We start from the raw sequence: 16719 nt of genomic DNA, 5'->3' as shown, positions 1-16719 counted from the left end.
ATGTTACCCTTGCTGGGCCAGGCAGGTTTTTTTAGTTGTCTGTCTTCCTCTTGGTCTCAGATGGAAAATAATAGTTTGTAATGTTCTCTTCCCAGTTTAGACCCTCACAGTTCAGAAATCTCTGGGGACATGCCCTATTTCTTCTTTCTGTACTAGCCTTTCCTTCTGTTCTCCCAACTGCAATCCTTTCTTCCCGATGTCACTTCATCCGAGAAGCCTTCCCTGACTGCTCTCATCTCCAGAGGGACTGTGCTGACTGCTCTCATCTCCAGAGGGACTGTGCTGGCTCCTCTCTCCTGCCTCTTTCCCATCTCCCCTCTTTCTATCCATCTTCCTTCCTTCCTTTATTTTCATCCTTTTATTTTCCAATCTCTGGGCCTGCCATGGTTCTTACCTCCAGGAGATCTAGGCCCCTGCGCCCTGTCCCCAGGGTACCTACACTCTGGAGCAGGAAGACAGATGCTCCACAAATAAACAAAGCTTCCCTCAAAAGCACAGTGGGAGGGCGGAATGAGAGGATGTATAATGTCCAGCTCGGTTCCAGGCACAAAAGAGCCACCCACACACATTAGCACCTGTCCCTCCCCTCCCCCATCCAGCACCCATGTCCCCTCGGCATCCGCACTGGCTTGTATCCCACCTCTCCTTGGAGACAGCCATGCAACACTGAGAAACTGCAGAGATCAGAAGCCTTTTCCCTCAATCATTTACTTTCCTCGGTACATGGCTGGTGCTAAATAAATATTCTGTATGAATGAATAAAGGAATTAAAGAGAGCCAACCCCCAAGCATGAAGCTGGGGAGAAACAGACCAGGGCCAAGTGGCAAATCAGAGGTGGGCAGCCTGGCCAGCAGGAGGAGACACGGCACGTGGGCCTCAGCGGGAGCCCAGGACACACAGGGCGGCCCCAGACACAAGGCAGTCAGATGTCCCCAGAGGAAGACTTTATTTGAAGTTTCATTTGTTTGGGTTTGGTTGTTTTGTTGTTTTGCCAATTCGCACATACAAAGTTTTAGGATCATAGAATAACATATCAAAATGAGACAGTAATTCAGAAGCAATACTTTTTTCCTTCTAGTGGGTCATAAAACAGCAGAGCCGATTGCTATAGAGCGCATCTCGGACTCTGTGTTGACCTCCCCAGGAGCGGGTCAGAGGCTGAACGTCTTCTGTGGTCAGGGGCTCTGTCCAGACTGAAAGCTATGGCCTCGGGTGGCAGCTCTTCTCTGAGAAAGAATTCTAAGGGAAAAAAGCCATGTCTCATATTTAGCCAGACAAGGTGCCTGTGACGGGCAGGAGGAGGCTCATATGGGAAGAACAGAGCCACTGCCATGGCTCGCCATGGCGGGGTGAATGCGCCACCCCCCTATCCCCCACCAGGGACATTTGGCAACGTCTGGAGACATTCTGGAGGATGGGTGCTAGCAGCATCCAGTGGATGGAGGTCAGGGATGCCGCCTGCACAAGACATAGGTCAACCCTGTTCCCACCGCCAAGCAAGATTCTGCAGCCCAAAGTACTGATAGTGAGAAATCCTGCTCTAAACTTAGAGTTAAATAAATTGTATTAAAAACAAAGGGAATACATACTCCAAATTTATCATTACTGTAATTTCACTAAATTTCCCTACGATGCTCTTGAGGCTACTTATGCCGCCGTGGGGATGCTGTCGGATGGTGTCCTACTGCGCATCTCTCCCCATCCCCACGTTCAATGACATCACTTTAGTAGTGCGAACTCCTTGGTGGGAGAACTTGGTGGCAAGTACCACCACATCACCTCCGCTGTCTTCTGGACAGCCAGTTGTTGTCAGTACACCACTGGGTGTAACCCTAAGTAAAGAAGGGAATTCACAAGCCTGGGAGATGCTGGTCAGTTTCCAGCCCAGGTAGATGGCTCAGCACCAGCCTGCTTTCTGCAGTGTGGAACCAGGATCCAAATGTGCACGAAGTCTACACCCCTCATACACACAAGTGCCACGCACACCATACACACACATGCTTAGACACACACACCCCACACATACCCACAGAGACCACACAAACACTGCACATCCCTCACCTACACCTACAGACACCACGCACACCACACATACAGAAAGCACCCACATATCACACACACCACAGCACACGCTCACTGTGCACACTTGCCACCTACACCACACACGTCATCATATGTGCGCCACACCTCAGACGCACACGGACTCCACAGACACACACACCACTCACGCCTGCAACACATACCTCACTCTAATATCCCCACACACAAGCCGTACACACACCACACATACACACACATAAGGAGACTTCTGGTCGGCAGAGACCAATAGTATCTGAAATCATGCAAACAGTGAAAGAATGCCAGTCTGACTGACCGCCTTCTTCAGTGTCTCAGTACCTTTACCTTTACTCCTTCTTCATCCTCTGTGGCCTACCCTTCCCCACCAGCCTCTTGGTCACTGGAGCCCTGGCTGCATGGTTCCCCATCCCTGCTCTGTGTCCAGCTCTCTGTACGCTGAGCCCTGAGGGCTGTGGCCTCCGGAGTCTGGCCCTCCACTCCTTCCCAGGGCGCATGACAAGCAGTTCCCTGGGTGACTCCACCCACCCAGCCACTTGGCTGCCACTCAAGGGTGGTGAGTCCAAACCCCATCTCCAGCCAGATCCTCTCTGACCCCACACCCACCAGCTTTGTGACATCTCCACTCAGATGTCCTCCAGCTCCCCAGACAAGTCCCACATGGACTTCCTGTCTGTCCACATCTGTTCCTTACTTCTGTTCCATGCCCCTGCCCAACCCAAAGCTCCTAGGTACTCAATGTCCATCTCAGGAATAAAGGAATAAGTTATGTAAATCCTACACAGAGAGGAAAAAAAACCAAACTTCCATGTGAGGCAGATAGGAAGTCTTACCCCATTTTACAGATGAGAGTCCTGAGTTTTGGTGAAGTGAGGGACCAGCCCAGAAGCAGCAGCCAAGGGGGCGGGTAAGGCTGTGTGTGTAGGACCCAGAGCTGGGGGCTGGAGGCAGCAACAGCCAGGCCAGGGCAGGCCCTTCAGCTCTCCCCAGCCCCGAGTGAGGGGGTTAGTTACAAAGAAAAGGAAAAGGCGTTCCTGATACGCGTCCTGTTTCCTCTCCTCCTCTGGGCTTCTCGGGCCTTGGAGGGCGGATGTCTCTGGGCTGACCGCACTCAGCTGTGTACAGACAGAAGGTGAGGGTCTCCCTGGGGCCCGTCCACTCCAGCAGTCGGGCCTGCATGAACAGGGGCTCCCTGGAGTGACCTCTCAAGTGTTTCTTCCCAGCCCAGGGGAGCCTCTACACATTATCCCCCAGGGGATACTCATCACAGCCAGGCACCTCTTGTGCATCAGACTGTCCCATAAAGACACCTCTACTGGGAAGCCTTCCATGTCACCCTCACTTGCTGTGAAGTCCCTCTGTACCCCAGGGGATACTCATCACAGCCAGGCACCTCTTGTGCATCAGACTGTCCCATAAAGACACCTCTACTGGGAAGCCTTCCATGTCACCCTCACTTGCTGTGAAGTCCCTCTGTACCCCAGGGGATACTCATCACAGCCAGGCACCTCTTGTGCATCAGACTGTCCCATAAAGACACCTCTACTGGGAAGCCTTCCATGTCACCCTCACTTGCTATGAAGTCCCTCTGTAGTCCCTCTTCTTCCCTTCCTCCCTGCCCTATCGCAGCCACCCCCCCTCAACATACATGGCACAGCCTTCTGTGGCTATTGCCTGTAGATCTATGCACCCCATAAATCATGCTGGGGGGGGGGGGCGGGTAAGCAGAGAGGAGGGAGACAAGGGCAGAGGCCATCAATGGGCCTTCCTGAGTGACAAGATGAGCCTCCTGCATCAGACAGGAGACCTTCTTGAGGGCAAAGGGCAGATCTCCTCTATCAAATAAAGATTTCCCCTGAGGGAAGTGGTTGTGACTTTCAATTATTAGAGGTTCTTGCAGGACAAAGATGATGTCTCCTTCCTTAAACAACGAGCTGCCGGTGGACAAGAGAGCTATGTCCCCTCCATTAAATGGGGAGCCCCAGGAAATAGAAGCCACATCCCCCCCACCATCAGACAGGAGTCTCTATCCTGGAAGATGGGGCCATGCCTCCTCCATTAGACTAGGAACTCCCAGAGGACACCCCCCCACCACCTGCTTGCCCCCACAACAGTCCTCGGAACAGACTTCATTCAGTCAAAGAGGAGAAGGGCTTCCCTCTGGGGGCAGAACCAGGGGGAGTTCTGCCCAATCGTCCCTTGTGCAGGGTCTCACGCCACCTCCCATTCATGCCCTCAACCGACCCAAAGCAACCTTGCCGTAATTAAGATAGCCATGTGTCTGGATGGAGGCCAGCGGCCGCCTGTCCTAATCCAGGAATGTTGACTTCTCAAGCGATTTTGAGGGGGTGACGAGGAAAGCCCTGACAGGAGGATGGCCAGGACAAGCTGGGCACCCAGCTCTGGCCTGGATGCCACCAGATGCGTGGGCTCCCTCGGTTTCTGGTCCTGCCTCTGCTGCCAGCGGGCAAACCTCTTCCCCCTGGGGCCACTAATGCCCCCCCCCCAGCCCCCAAATCAGCACCCACTGCCGGCTACAGTGACAGGTGGCACAGGAGAGGAAGGACAGATCCCGCTGTGAGGACATTAATGGCCTCCCCGAGGGCCAGGTGCCATCCCTGAGCCTGGTCCAAGCTGCCTTCACAGTCCTCTTCCCTATATGTGCCAGCTCGGGGAGCTGCTATTAGTTAGCATCGATCCACAAAGTGCTTTGCTGACACTTTTTATGAGCTTAGCCTCACCCGGGGCCCTGGGGGCTAGGAACAAGATGTGGAAATGGAGCCGGGGGGCCCAGGCCACTGCGCAGAGGGAGAGAGCAGTGGAGACCCAAGGCCAAGGCCCAAACAAGTCCAGGGCCGGCACCCAGCAAATGTCAGCTGAATACATATTCGCTGAAAAGCCAACTTAATCTGGTAACTTAACCTGGGTATATTTTGTTATTATTACTATAAGTTCTATTTATTGCATTTAATACAAGCCCACTGCTATTGTAAACACTATATTAACTCATTCAAACCTCACAAGAACCCTGTAAGGTAGATACTCATTATTCCCACTCTACACAGGATGAAAATTAGAGACAAATAGGTTAAGTAACTTGTCCAACATCACAGAGCAGAAGAGAAAAAACAAAAGCAGCTCAAATGATCTGCTTCATCAATTAAGAAGTGAAAATATAATTACAATGCTTCTGAATTTTAAAGGATTTATTTACTTTTGAAAGATATAATTTATCCTGTCTTCCAAACCAAATACATTCATTATTGAACATACTGTGGTATTCTCAAGATGTGAGAGAATATTACAGATTTGTAAAACACAAGCTTCTCAGTCCTCTCAAAATACAGTTCTCCTTTCTTTTTTTTTTAAAGATTTTATTCATTTTGAGAGAGCAAGCAAGAGTGAGCCCGTGTGCCAGGGGAGGGGCAGAAGGAGAGAGAGAGAGACCATTTCAAGCTGACACCGATGCGGGGATTGATCTCACCACAAGATCGTGACCTGAACTGAAATCAGGAGTCAGATGCTTAATGGACACAGCCACCCAGGCACACTTACACACTTCTCCTTCTTTTGAAACTTCTCACTGAGCAATTTTATTAAAATTTAGAAAATAAGAAAAATCCACAATAGCAATCGGTTTAAGATTTCTCATGTATTTGTTATATGCTAGGTACTTTGCGTATTTCTCATGTTTAATCTTGAAGGCAAATTGAGAAGCCATTATTCCCTTAGTCCCTTGAGGGCGCCTATCCCTTGGTGGGCGTGGTGGTGGGCGTGACGAATTAGAACTTTCTAACGAAAGTTCTAACGAATTAGAACTTTCTCATCTAACTACATCTTGAACTCTGCCCTCTGACCTGCTTCTGTTTCTGAGCTGTTTTTGCTCTTGACTTCTTACCTCATCTTTTATCTCCTTCAAGAAAATTTCCTTTTAGAAAAAAAATATTTTCCTTTTAGGAACTCAACAATGCACTAAGCACAGACTTTTGGGTAACATCTTAGCCTGGTCTAGCCTAGTTTCTAGATCCCTACCCTCATTGTGCCCCTTATAAAGATTATTCACACTGAGTTTGCTCTATCCTTGTTGAAGGGAACAGTTCATTCAAGCTGTGCACTCTTCATTCCAGAGGTACTTATATTGATAATAAGGCTGTGAAAATTCCGACAGACACTTTGCTATTACTCCGACCAATTTACCTGACCTTGAGGAACAAGAGTAGAAAATGGTGGTGGTCTTGCCATCTAATTGGCAGAAGACAGGGAGGACTTCATCACTTTATGCTCACAAATCCTGTTCTCAAAGTTCACTCTTCCTTGAAATGTTTTGGAAAATCCTGCCCTGCCCAGAGTGTTTAGACAATCTATCTATTATTTTATCATACCCATTTTTTGATGTCCGCCCCGCCCAGGCTGGGAGCTGCTCAGGGGAAGGGATTGCGCTTGGCCCAGAAAAGGTGCATCAAAGGGGTTAGCGGCTTGAGGTCAGGCAGAAGACGGGTGGCTTCATCAGCCCGGACTTCAGCTATCTGCAGGGTTAGATGAGGCCCTGGCACTCAGCTAGAGCCCTGCAAGTGGTGAAAATACTAACCACCACCACCACCACCATAAACAAACTCGCTGAGTGGCCTTGGGCAGGTTCCTGCCCACGTTGGCCTCAACTGGCTCACCAGCTCTCAATCCAGGTCACGTTACCTTGATGGGCCTCAGTAGCTGAGAGGAGGTAATGGGTATGAGGAGTTCCTAGGAGGCCAGAGACAGAGGCCTATTATGAGAACAAGGCTGAATTAGCAAGCATTTGTAAGAAATCCATTTTCATTACTTTCAAGAACACAGAGGCCTACAGATCAGGTGGGCACAGCAAGGCCAGCTGAGAGCAGCTGTTCTCAGTGAGGCCACAAGCAGGAAGGAGCCCTCAGGGCATCTCCAAACCTCTCCCAGAACCACACCCTGGGGCTTAGTAATCAACACCTCCATACCCAACCCAAACCCTCCACTTGCTCCTTAGGATTCCCTTCTTTGTCCTGGGAAGTGTGAGAAGCCTGCCAGGAGGAACAGTGTGGGGCTCCTTTAGAACCAGCTCTGGCTGCCTAACCCAGATGCTTGTAAATCTAATGGAGCTGGTTGTGGGGACCTGCTCCCTTCTGAGGATCGGACTGCCCCGTGGGGACCTTGCCCCAGCCAGACCCCAGGAAGCCAGCTTGCCCAGGCTTCACCATCCTGCCTCTATTCTACCGCAACTATGGGGACCCTGAGAAGCAGAGGGGGTCTGGGGTGAACACAAGGCCCACATGTGATAGGGGAAGTAGATGCCACAAACCAAAAACAACCCTGCAAAGGGACTGTGAGCGAGAGTTGTAAAGAAGGTGACAGTAATTCCAGGAAGTGGCTCGGAAGTCCCAGAGAACAGGCGACATGTGTGATCGGACTTGGAGAATGATTAAGAGTTTGCCGGGTCATCAAGGTGAAGAGAGAACACTGAAGTGATGTGCGTATGCGTGGAATTACATATCCTTCTAGAGCAGACTTTATGCTTCCAGATCATTCCAAAATCACGATCTCATTCAATTCTCTCAAATCCCATAGTGGTGTTCTTACCTGCCCTCTCTCACTGCCCCTCACGCACATGCAAATAAGGAAAATAAGGTCCCGGGAAGACAGATGATGAGCCCAACGGTAAATGGGGGCCAATTTCCGGGGGAGAGGGAAAGAGAAAAGGAGGGATGCTGGCCGAGATAGCCTCTCCCCATGAAGGGGGTGGTATTCTTATTCCTGTTGGGCAATAGTCCCTCATTCCCCAACCCTGCTGGTCTGTGATGCCCTCCTCCCAGCCCCTACATACGTGCATTCTCCTCCAGAGAGCCCAAGGCCCCTCAGCAGGGTGGCCGGCAGAGGGACAGAGCAGCCTTCAGAGGAGGCCAAGGGAGAGCTGAGCTTCTGGGAGCCCCAGTTTGGAGGCGCCACCCCCCACTCTCGAACGCTGATAACCTCGACCTCTCCTACTGCAAATATCCTATCCTCTCCTCAGCTCCCACAGCTGCCGCCAGCCGCTCCCTCTCCTCCCTCCAGCTCTTGCCCTCCCCAGGGAGCAGTGAGCTCAGCCTTTCCCATCAGCCATCCCTAGGAATGCTGGGAAATGCACAGAAGGCCAGGAACCGGCAGAGGCCTGCCCCAGAGAGGGAGGAGGAGGAGAAGATAGGCTTTGGGCTTTTCCGAGGGCCACTGGGGGCGTCCTGGAGGCAGGGCTCCATTCTGCTTCTGCTGAAGCCCAGGCTAGGCTAAGGGCACAGTCTGCCTGTCCTTACCACTTGCTCTAGATGAAGGTGGGATCTAACTGCTGGGGCTGGAATGGGCCTCTTTTTATGGATGGGGAGACAGAGGCCCAGAGAGAGGAGGTCAAAGAAGCATGTCTGGAGACTGACTGCCATGTCCCAGGCATTGTTGGAAGCTTTCACATTTCTGGTCTCCTTAATCCTCACAACCACCCTGCAAGGTATGTGTGGCAGGCTGACGAATGGCCCCCTGACATGCCCACATCCGAATGCCTGGAACTATGACTAGTGTAGCTTACATGGTAAAAGGGTCCTCGTAGGTGTGATTTAGTTAAGGATCTCAAGATGGGGCCACTCCCTTGCATTATCCAGGTGGCCCCAGTGTCATCAAAAAGCTCCTTATAAGAGGGAGGCAGCAGGGTCAGAGAGAGAAGAGGCAAATTTGTGCAGAGGGAAGCATCGAGAGAGAAATTGGAAGATGCTATGTTGCTGGCTTTACCGGGAGCCAAAGAATGCAGGCAGCTTTGCAAAAGCTAGATAAGGCAAAGGAACGGACTCTGCCCTCGAACCTCCAGAAGGATCGCAACCTTACCAACCTACTTGAGAACTTCTGACCTCCAGAACTGTAAGAGAAGAAATATGTGCTGTTTTAGGCCACTAAATCTCTGGTAATTTGTTATAGAAGCAACAGGAGACTAATCATCCAATTCCCATTTTGCAGATGGGGACACAGCCTCAGGGAAGGCACGTGACTTCCTTGGGTCCTGCATGCTCCCTCCCACAACACACTGGAGGACCCCCTGGGACTCTCCAGGGGCTATGAAGGCTGGGAGCCCCTTGGCCAGGGCTTCAAGGCTAGGGGAAAGTCTGAGAGGGAGGCAGGGGTCTACTACTGCAGGGTCAAGGTTGAGGATAGAGGAAGGATGGGATCTGGGGAGGGTAAAGCCGTGCCTACAAGGAACTGTATTATGGCTGGGGCCTCCTGGAGCCAGTGACTGAGTACTACCTGCCCCAAACCGTGAAGCGGGGGAGGGCTATGGCAGGGAGGAAGGGCCCTGGCTACGCAGCTGGACTGAGTGGGCCACAAATTTGCAGGATTAACCAAGATTAGATGAAATTTCCCCATTATCTCTCTTTGCTCCTGATAAAACCCCTGAGAGGAAGACTCCTTATCCTTCTTCCCACAGGACTGGTGGGGAAAATGAGGCCCTGGAGGTTAGTGGTGGCCTCAAGTTCTCATAGCTGGTAAGAAGAGGAATCTGCGTGTTTGTGACCATCAACGTAAGGAAACCATGACCAATGGCTACTGAACTCTGTGTCTCCTGTTGCTGACATTTTCTGTCAGGCTTGATGCGTACCTGTTGAGTCTCTCCTGGGCCTCAAACCCCTTCACTGCTTCCTGCAAGCCTTTCACAGTCTGAACCCACCCACTCCCGTCCCTCCACCATACACACGCCCTCCAGCCACACTGACCGTGGTTACTTCCCTGAAGACACCAAATTCTGTACAACTCTGTGGACTCTCCCACAGGAGAGAGGCTCCTGCCTCATCAGCCCAGTACACATGCACTCATGGTCCTGGCCACACCCGTTCCTCTTTGAGGGTAAGGGAGAGGGATCAAAGGCAGAGGTCAGCCCTCGGCAGCAGGAGGCCTGGCAGACTGGAGCTGAGAGGGCCCGAGTGAGCCAGTCATTTCCTACACAGTAAAGGAACAGCACCCTGGATGGGGCACAGAGTGTGGTGGGTTATCTTCACGGGGGAGCAGGCCCTCCCAGAAGTGCAGACCCCAGAGCAGTGGAGTTGATGGGGTCTCTAAGAACCTTAGGGCCCACCCCTCAGGACACACGTAGTGGCACAGAGGCCCAGAGAAGGACAGGACTCGCCCCTGGCTCCACACTGTGTCACTATGGGAGTTTGGGTCTGCCACTCACAAGCTGGGTGACCTTGGGCAAGGAACGAGTTATTCTGATCCTCATCGATAGAATGGAAATAACAGTGCCTTTCTTGATGAACGCATGGACAGGACCTGGTGCCGGGAGGCCTGTGTGAAGTGAAAGCCACTCTCGCCATTGAGAGAGCAGGGACTGGACTCAGGACACTGGCTGGGGGAGCTCATCCCTCTCTGTGATATAGCCGGTGGGTTTCATTTAACCCTGGGCTGGGCCCCGAGGTGGGGGACACCCAGACAGAAGGATACTCAGCTGTCTGCAAAGCCGCTACTTCTGGGCCCCCAAAGCTGGTTAGTTCTTAATCCCACCAGATTGTCTCTAGGAAAGGGATTACCAGCCTGATTTTCCTTCCCATTAAAGAAAGGACTACCCCAAGGGAGTCAGCCTGGCTACAGGGGCTCCTGATCCAAATCAGGGCACTGCACTGCCCTCCCAGAGGGAAGAATCCGCTTCCCACAGGCAGCACTGTGCTGGGCTTCTGGGCTGTCACTTTGCTCACACCTCATTCACTACAGCCACCTGACGGGACTAGGAGGTCCATTCTGATGAAGAGGAAGCTGAGGTTTGCGGAGGGTCAATAACATGCCAGCCACGGGAGCTGGCAAGGCCACATTCCTACTGCTCCAGGAGGCCTCTGGGCAAGAGCTGTTCCTATTCTAAAGCCTTGGGTCCAGGGGAGGAAGCCAGAGCCATGATCTGGCCCCAAGGCAGCCAGCCTCCTGACCAGCCTCCTGACCAGCCGCCTGCGGCCCCTGGGGCCCATCACCTCCCTCCAGGCCCTCTCCCCTTACCTCAGCCTCCCCAGAGATCCGCTGTTGGTAACTATGAACACAGCACATGGCGTTTTGTTGCCTCCATCCGGACAAGGCTGTCCACCCTCAACGCCAAGTTCACATCCACTCCATCTCAGATATTCGCTCATTGGGTACATCCTCAGAAAGCCTTTGGTGACCTCCCCCAAATAGGTCAGCACCCCCTCAAGTATTCTCAGGGCACCCCTCACAGTGGGAACTCTTGCCATCTCTCTGCTCCAGACTGAAAGCCCCATGAAGCCAAGGACAGGGATTGTGTGCTACCCTAGTTTCCCCAGGGGTGTGCCTAGAACTGGCACGTGGCCTCGGCAGGCCACTCTACACTGGCCTGGGCCCGGCACGGGGCTGACTGCTGAGCCCAAGCTTCATGCTGAATCCTGCGCTTACTAGGACGTGGGGGTTCTCATCCTCCTGTATAGATGAGCATGTAAGACCAAGAGAGATAGGGACTTCCCTGAGGACACCCAGTTAACCTGGCCCGTGGCTGGGACCAGCTCCTAGAACCAGCTAAGACATCTGTGCACCCAGTGCCAAATGGAAATGCAGGGCCCCTTGTTCAGATGTCAAGACAATAACAGAAAAGCATTTAACCAATCCTGAGCTTGGGGCTCTAGGTGACCGTACAGGTCACCCACCCGGAAGCACTCCCATGTTCTGACTCCTGACCCAAACCCAGGCTCCTCTGGCTGAGAGGCCCTTGGGCATCAGTCTCTTTTGGGAAAGGTTCTCACACCTGAGCATGGGTCAGAATCACGTGGGAGACTTGTTAAAACCCAGCTTGCTGGGCCCTACCTTCTGAGTTCACATTCGGTGGGGAGGGTGAGAGGTGGGCCTGGGAATATGCATTTCCAACTGTTGCCTTTTTAGAGGTACTGCAGACACAGTGGCCCCGAGATGCTGAGAACCGATACCCAGAGGAATGCACACATAGAGGCATGCGGAATCCAGGACGCTGTGGAAGGAGAGATGGGCTATCAGCGCTGAGAATATCCTGCGTCCTTGCCAGCGGACCCAGGCCCCCAGTGCAAAGGGCCAGCCCTGCCAAGAAGGAGTGTGGGAGTGGAAGGAGAGAAACGGAGGAAAAAGAAAAACTTTACACAGGTTACCTTAATTTTTATAACGGTCTCGAGAGGCAGCTTGTGTTATCTCTATTGAAGAGGAAATCTCTCATGCAGAAGTCGGTGATTTGCTCAGGGTCCCGGCCAGGAAATTATGGAGACCGCAGCTCAACCTGGTTCTAACGTAAGTGTTGTCACAAGCCTGCTTCATCCAGCTGGCCCTGACAGGTTCTAATCCCATGACCTGCTCGGCCCAGGGGAACAGAGCTAGTGGCCTTGGGTTCATGCAGTCCCATGCCCCAGCAAGGCCTCGAAAGCCCTGAGGGCCCTCCCCCTCCACCACCTGCCTGCCCCCCGCAAACCCAGGCCTACAGCACAGAGACCTGGGACCCTGCTGAGCGGGCTAAGTGCTGGCACCATTCCAACAGGCTGGGGCACCCATCCCCAGAACAGAGGCTCCACCCACATGCCAGTCCTTCTTTCCAGCCTCCCTTCTTTCCACTTACTCGCATCTACTCTCAGCCCCAGATCACACACCCTCTGTTCCTTCTGTCTGGAATGCCCTCCCTACCCTGCTCTCTGTCCAGCTCTGACCCATTCTGAAACATGTCACCTCTATTAGGAAGTGCCCCTTCAGCACCTTATCCATCCTCACCCCTCTAACATGCCACACTCTGGTTCACTGGCTGCTCCTCCAGAAGTCATTCTACAAATATTTACCAAGTTATCTGCCCTATTCCAGACACGGTGCGATGTGTTGAGGGTACACAGCCCAGGCTGAGCTCCATTGGGCCCGGGTATGGGTCTCCTTCACCCTGTGAACCTCCTCCGGGGGGGCAGATGGAGAAGGGGTCCTTGAGGGTCCTCAGGGAATGATGGGACCTCAGCTGGGAACATGAAAAGGTGGTTGGGGCTGGGGGGTGGGTAGTGCAAATTCTGTACTCCAAGCCACTGCCTAGCTGGAGGGAGCAGCTCCCCAGTGTCCCATGCCTGGAGCACAGATCCTTGCCAAAGCAGCACAAAACTACAATGAAATGAACGCAAGGCACGTTATGCGCCCTGACACCAAGGGGTTGCCTATGCCATGGGCTCCACAGGGAACCAAGGCCTGGAGGGGAAAAGGGACACCTGGAGCAGGAGGCAGCGCTAAAATGGGCCTGCAGCCTCCTCTCCCAGGAGACGTGGGTTTTAAACAGGAGGGGAAGGTGGAGGCAATGGGCCCCACCCTGAAGGATATGTCCTCTGGACCCCTCGTCTGGAGACAGAAGGCATTAAGGGAAAGCCACAGCCCGCAGAAGCCCCAGGCGGGAGAGGACGGCTACTGAGGAGCAGGGAGCTTGGAGTGCGGCCAGACTGGCAGAGGAAACATCTTGAGAGGCAAGAGGGAGGAAGGGAGGAGGAATGAGAAAGGAGGAAAGAGCCAGACACGCAAACACCTCCGCCTCCTCTTTCCAACCAAAACAGAATCTCCAGAAGACAGACCTGTGAGGAAGGAGACAGGGAAAGAAGCCGGGGCCTCAGAGGGGCAGTGTCTGGGCAGGCGCCCAGGGCTGGAGTCTCTGGAATCTTCAGGGACTGGGCAGCCCTGCTAGAGACTGGAGCTGGCATGGGGGGTGGGGGTTGGGCATCAATCACCAGTGCCTGCCCAGCTCTGTACTCACAGGGGCTGGGGCTCAGGGAGGAAGGTGACAAGGACTCTGGTCACTCCTACTGCTCCTTCAAGATCCACTCAGGTACCAACTTTTCCCAAAGCCCCTGAACCAACCTTTGGGCTGGGCTGGGCTCCACACAGGATTGAACACAAACTCAGAAAATACTGGGCAGCAAAACTGACCTGATGGTATAGTCAAGGCTTAGCCCTCAGAAAGCCCACAGGCCGGTGGGAAAGCCAAGGAATTCAACGGATGGAGAGCAGGCACTGAGGCAACTCCGAACTCCCAGACAAACAGGACTGGCAAGCACTGTAGGACAGTCCATAGAGCCTTAATGGGTGCCTTTTCCGCTGGTGGGACAGGCTGCTGGGATAAGGAGTCAGGAGGAACCAGGGGAGAGGAAGGGGGAGTCCTCATCTTTGTCCCCCAGCCCTACTCCACACTCATACTCTCATACACACACACACTCCCACACACTCTCTCTCTTGCAACACAGAGAGAGTCCTGGGGCTGAGGGGCTTCCAGGGATCTGGGTTCTCATCCTGGCTCTAGGACTCAGATCATTCCCTTGACTTTTCTGGGTTATTCCATTCCCTCACCTGTATAATGGAAATTCTCCTATCTGTTTTCCTCTCAGGAGAATCACCAGGTTAAGGACAGGTCTCCACATAAGTAAGAGCTGAGGCCTCTGGTATGACTTGGGCACATAGGAGAGTCCCACCCCATCCCTGTCCTGGCTGGTATCTTCTTTCCTCAGGCCTTCATGTTGGGATAGCGAGCTGGGGAGACAGAGGCTGTGGTCAGGAGAATGTGGCCAGGTCTGGCATCCAAATGGGAGAGTGGCCCCAAAGCAAATTCACTTCCTGTCCAGGGGCCCTTTCTCTCCTTCCTCTCTCCCTACTGGAGGAAAACAACCCTCCCCGCACATACGTCCTCACCACTGTGTGGGAAGCTTTATTGCATTGGGGTGTGTGTGGGCTCTCCCTCATCTGACCAGCTCTAAGCTGCTAGAATTGAGGGATCCTTCTCTTGTTTGTTTATCATAGTGAACCAGTCTGCCTCGAGTGAACCTTCCACTCACTAGAGGACGTAAGTCAAGTGACTCCCCTTCCTCAGCCTGTTTCCTCATCTAATGACAAGGCGAGGCGATGACAAGAGGGCCTACCCTATAAGGTTGTTCTGAGGATTGACCAAATATAATGCCTAATGCTTGGTAACACATATACCTCTTATTATTATGAATAATATTCCACAAATATTTACTTCCATGTCAGACACTGCTGACCACCAGGGACGAATGGTGACTAGGGCAGGTTTGTACAACAGACCCAACGTTTCCCTTCTAGCAGCGAAGACAGCAGGGCTCCACACTGCCCAACACCAGGGGGTTCCGTGGCACAGGCCACAATGCCAACAGCGTCACCCACAAGTGTGCAGCTCCACAGCCCTGCAAGACAGACATCCGAAAATAGTACACGGTGACTCTTACAGTAAGGGCCGCCAAATACAGGGCTCCAAGAGCCCAGGTTAGGTGATCGACCAGCCTGGGAAGTTGAGAAGGCTTCCTCAGGAAAGGAGGTCTGAGTTAGGAGCTAAAGCAGCAGCAGTAAAAACTTGGAAAGGGGCAAGGGGTGGCCCATTACACAGTGGCTCGGAGGCAGGGGCAAGCCTCACTGAAGGTGCTGAAGGAGAAGGGGCATGCGGTGCAGGGGACAAGACCAACAGCACCCAGTCACCAGGAGGCCTTGGTCACCAGTCGGGATTTTAATCGTCAGCCTGATAAGACATTGGCAGGGTTTCAGCAAGGAACGGATGCAAACAACGGAATGACCCTTAAATGTGCTCACTTTGGCCACTAGGCGGAGAATAGAAGGGCAGAGAGGCTGGAGTAGACCCTGGCAGACCAGTTTGGGGGAGGGAGGCAGGCTCAGTAATAAGGCTGCTCTGGGTTCAGATCCCACATGTGCACTTTCTGAGCAGGAAGCAAGATCCCAACAGCACCTGCCTCCTTGGGTTGCTGTGAGGATTCAATGAGCAACTTCACGTACGTCAAGAACTGGCAAGAATCCCAGGCCCGCAGACAGTCCTGTGTGTTCAGCTGGCATGGTTTGTCCAGGGGAGACACGGACATGGAGGCCGCCCTCATGTGAGAGGGAGCCATGAGACAAAGGAAGGCAGGGCCGGACTCCAGCGGTGATAGCAACAAGAGCCCACTTCAAGCACGCAGCTGCTCCAGCCCCAGGGCCAGCTGTGACCGCGCAAGACCCTGTGCCCAGCTGAGCCCTTCCCACATCCTGACCCGCAGAAACCAGGAGAGAAAAAAAAAATGAACGTTGTTATTTCCAGCTACTAAGTTATCAGCTGATTGTTTATGCAGCCAAGGAGAAATGCAACAACTTGTACTAAGACTGACCTGGCGGGCGCCTCCTCTCCCACAGGCAAGGCACTGAGCCTTCACAGCAAGAAAGGCCTGCAGGGGAGAGGGAGGACCGGCAGCTGCAGAACCTGGGACCTTTGCAACTTCCAGGATCCTGCCCTCAGAGGGTCATTGGGTGGTTTCGAAACTAATTGTTTCAGCATTATTTGGAATAGCAAAAAAACTAGAAATAATGTCCATGCCAAAGAAGGGGAGAGTTCGATAAACTGAGGAGCATTTGCATGAGGAGCTCTGTGTGTCATTAATAAATATGGATTTATTAATGCTGGGTTAATGGCAGGGAAATGCTGGAGGAAAAAAGACACTAGTCCAGATGTCACAGACAGCTTAAGCACCATTGTGCCTGAACACACAGGCACCTGCACACATACACGTACACACACATGCATAGCAGAGAGGGCAAACACTGAAAAAAAAATTTTAATGTTCTTCCAAAGTGATGAAATTATGGACAATTGCTATCTT

The 16719-nt window shown here is 52.7% G+C and overlaps 1 protein-coding gene across 5 annotated transcripts in view; it reads right to left on the bottom strand.

Moving 5' to 3' along the window:
* ARRB1 (arrestin beta 1) overlaps positions 1-16719 on the bottom strand; it is a 74603-nt gene that overhangs the window by 36147 nt on the left and 21737 nt on the right. Inside the window, exons 2-3 of one of the 5 annotated variants that reach the window (XM_059132383.1) lie at positions 15081-15264; positions 14417-14596 (exon numbers count right to left, since the gene is read on the bottom strand). The exons of 3 other annotated variants lie outside the window; for them this stretch is intronic. In XM_059132383.1, coding sequence (XP_058988366.1) covers positions 14417-14487 — 71 coding nt within the window. In that variant the 5' untranslated portion in view covers positions 14488-14596; positions 15081-15264. Of the gene's footprint in view, positions 1-2910; positions 3056-14416; positions 14597-15080; positions 15265-16719 lie in introns of those variants that run through there. One more of the 5 variants, XM_059132406.1, reaches the window with a different exon arrangement.

This window comes from Mustela lutreola, chromosome 1 (genome assembly GCF_030435805.1).
Source record: "Mustela lutreola isolate mMusLut2 chromosome 1, mMusLut2.pri, whole genome shotgun sequence".
NCBI classification, from domain to species: Eukaryota; Metazoa; Chordata; class Mammalia; order Carnivora; family Mustelidae; genus Mustela; species Mustela lutreola.
The sequence above is the reverse complement of the archived record's forward strand: the minus strand, read 5'-3'. Positions and strand labels throughout refer to the sequence as shown.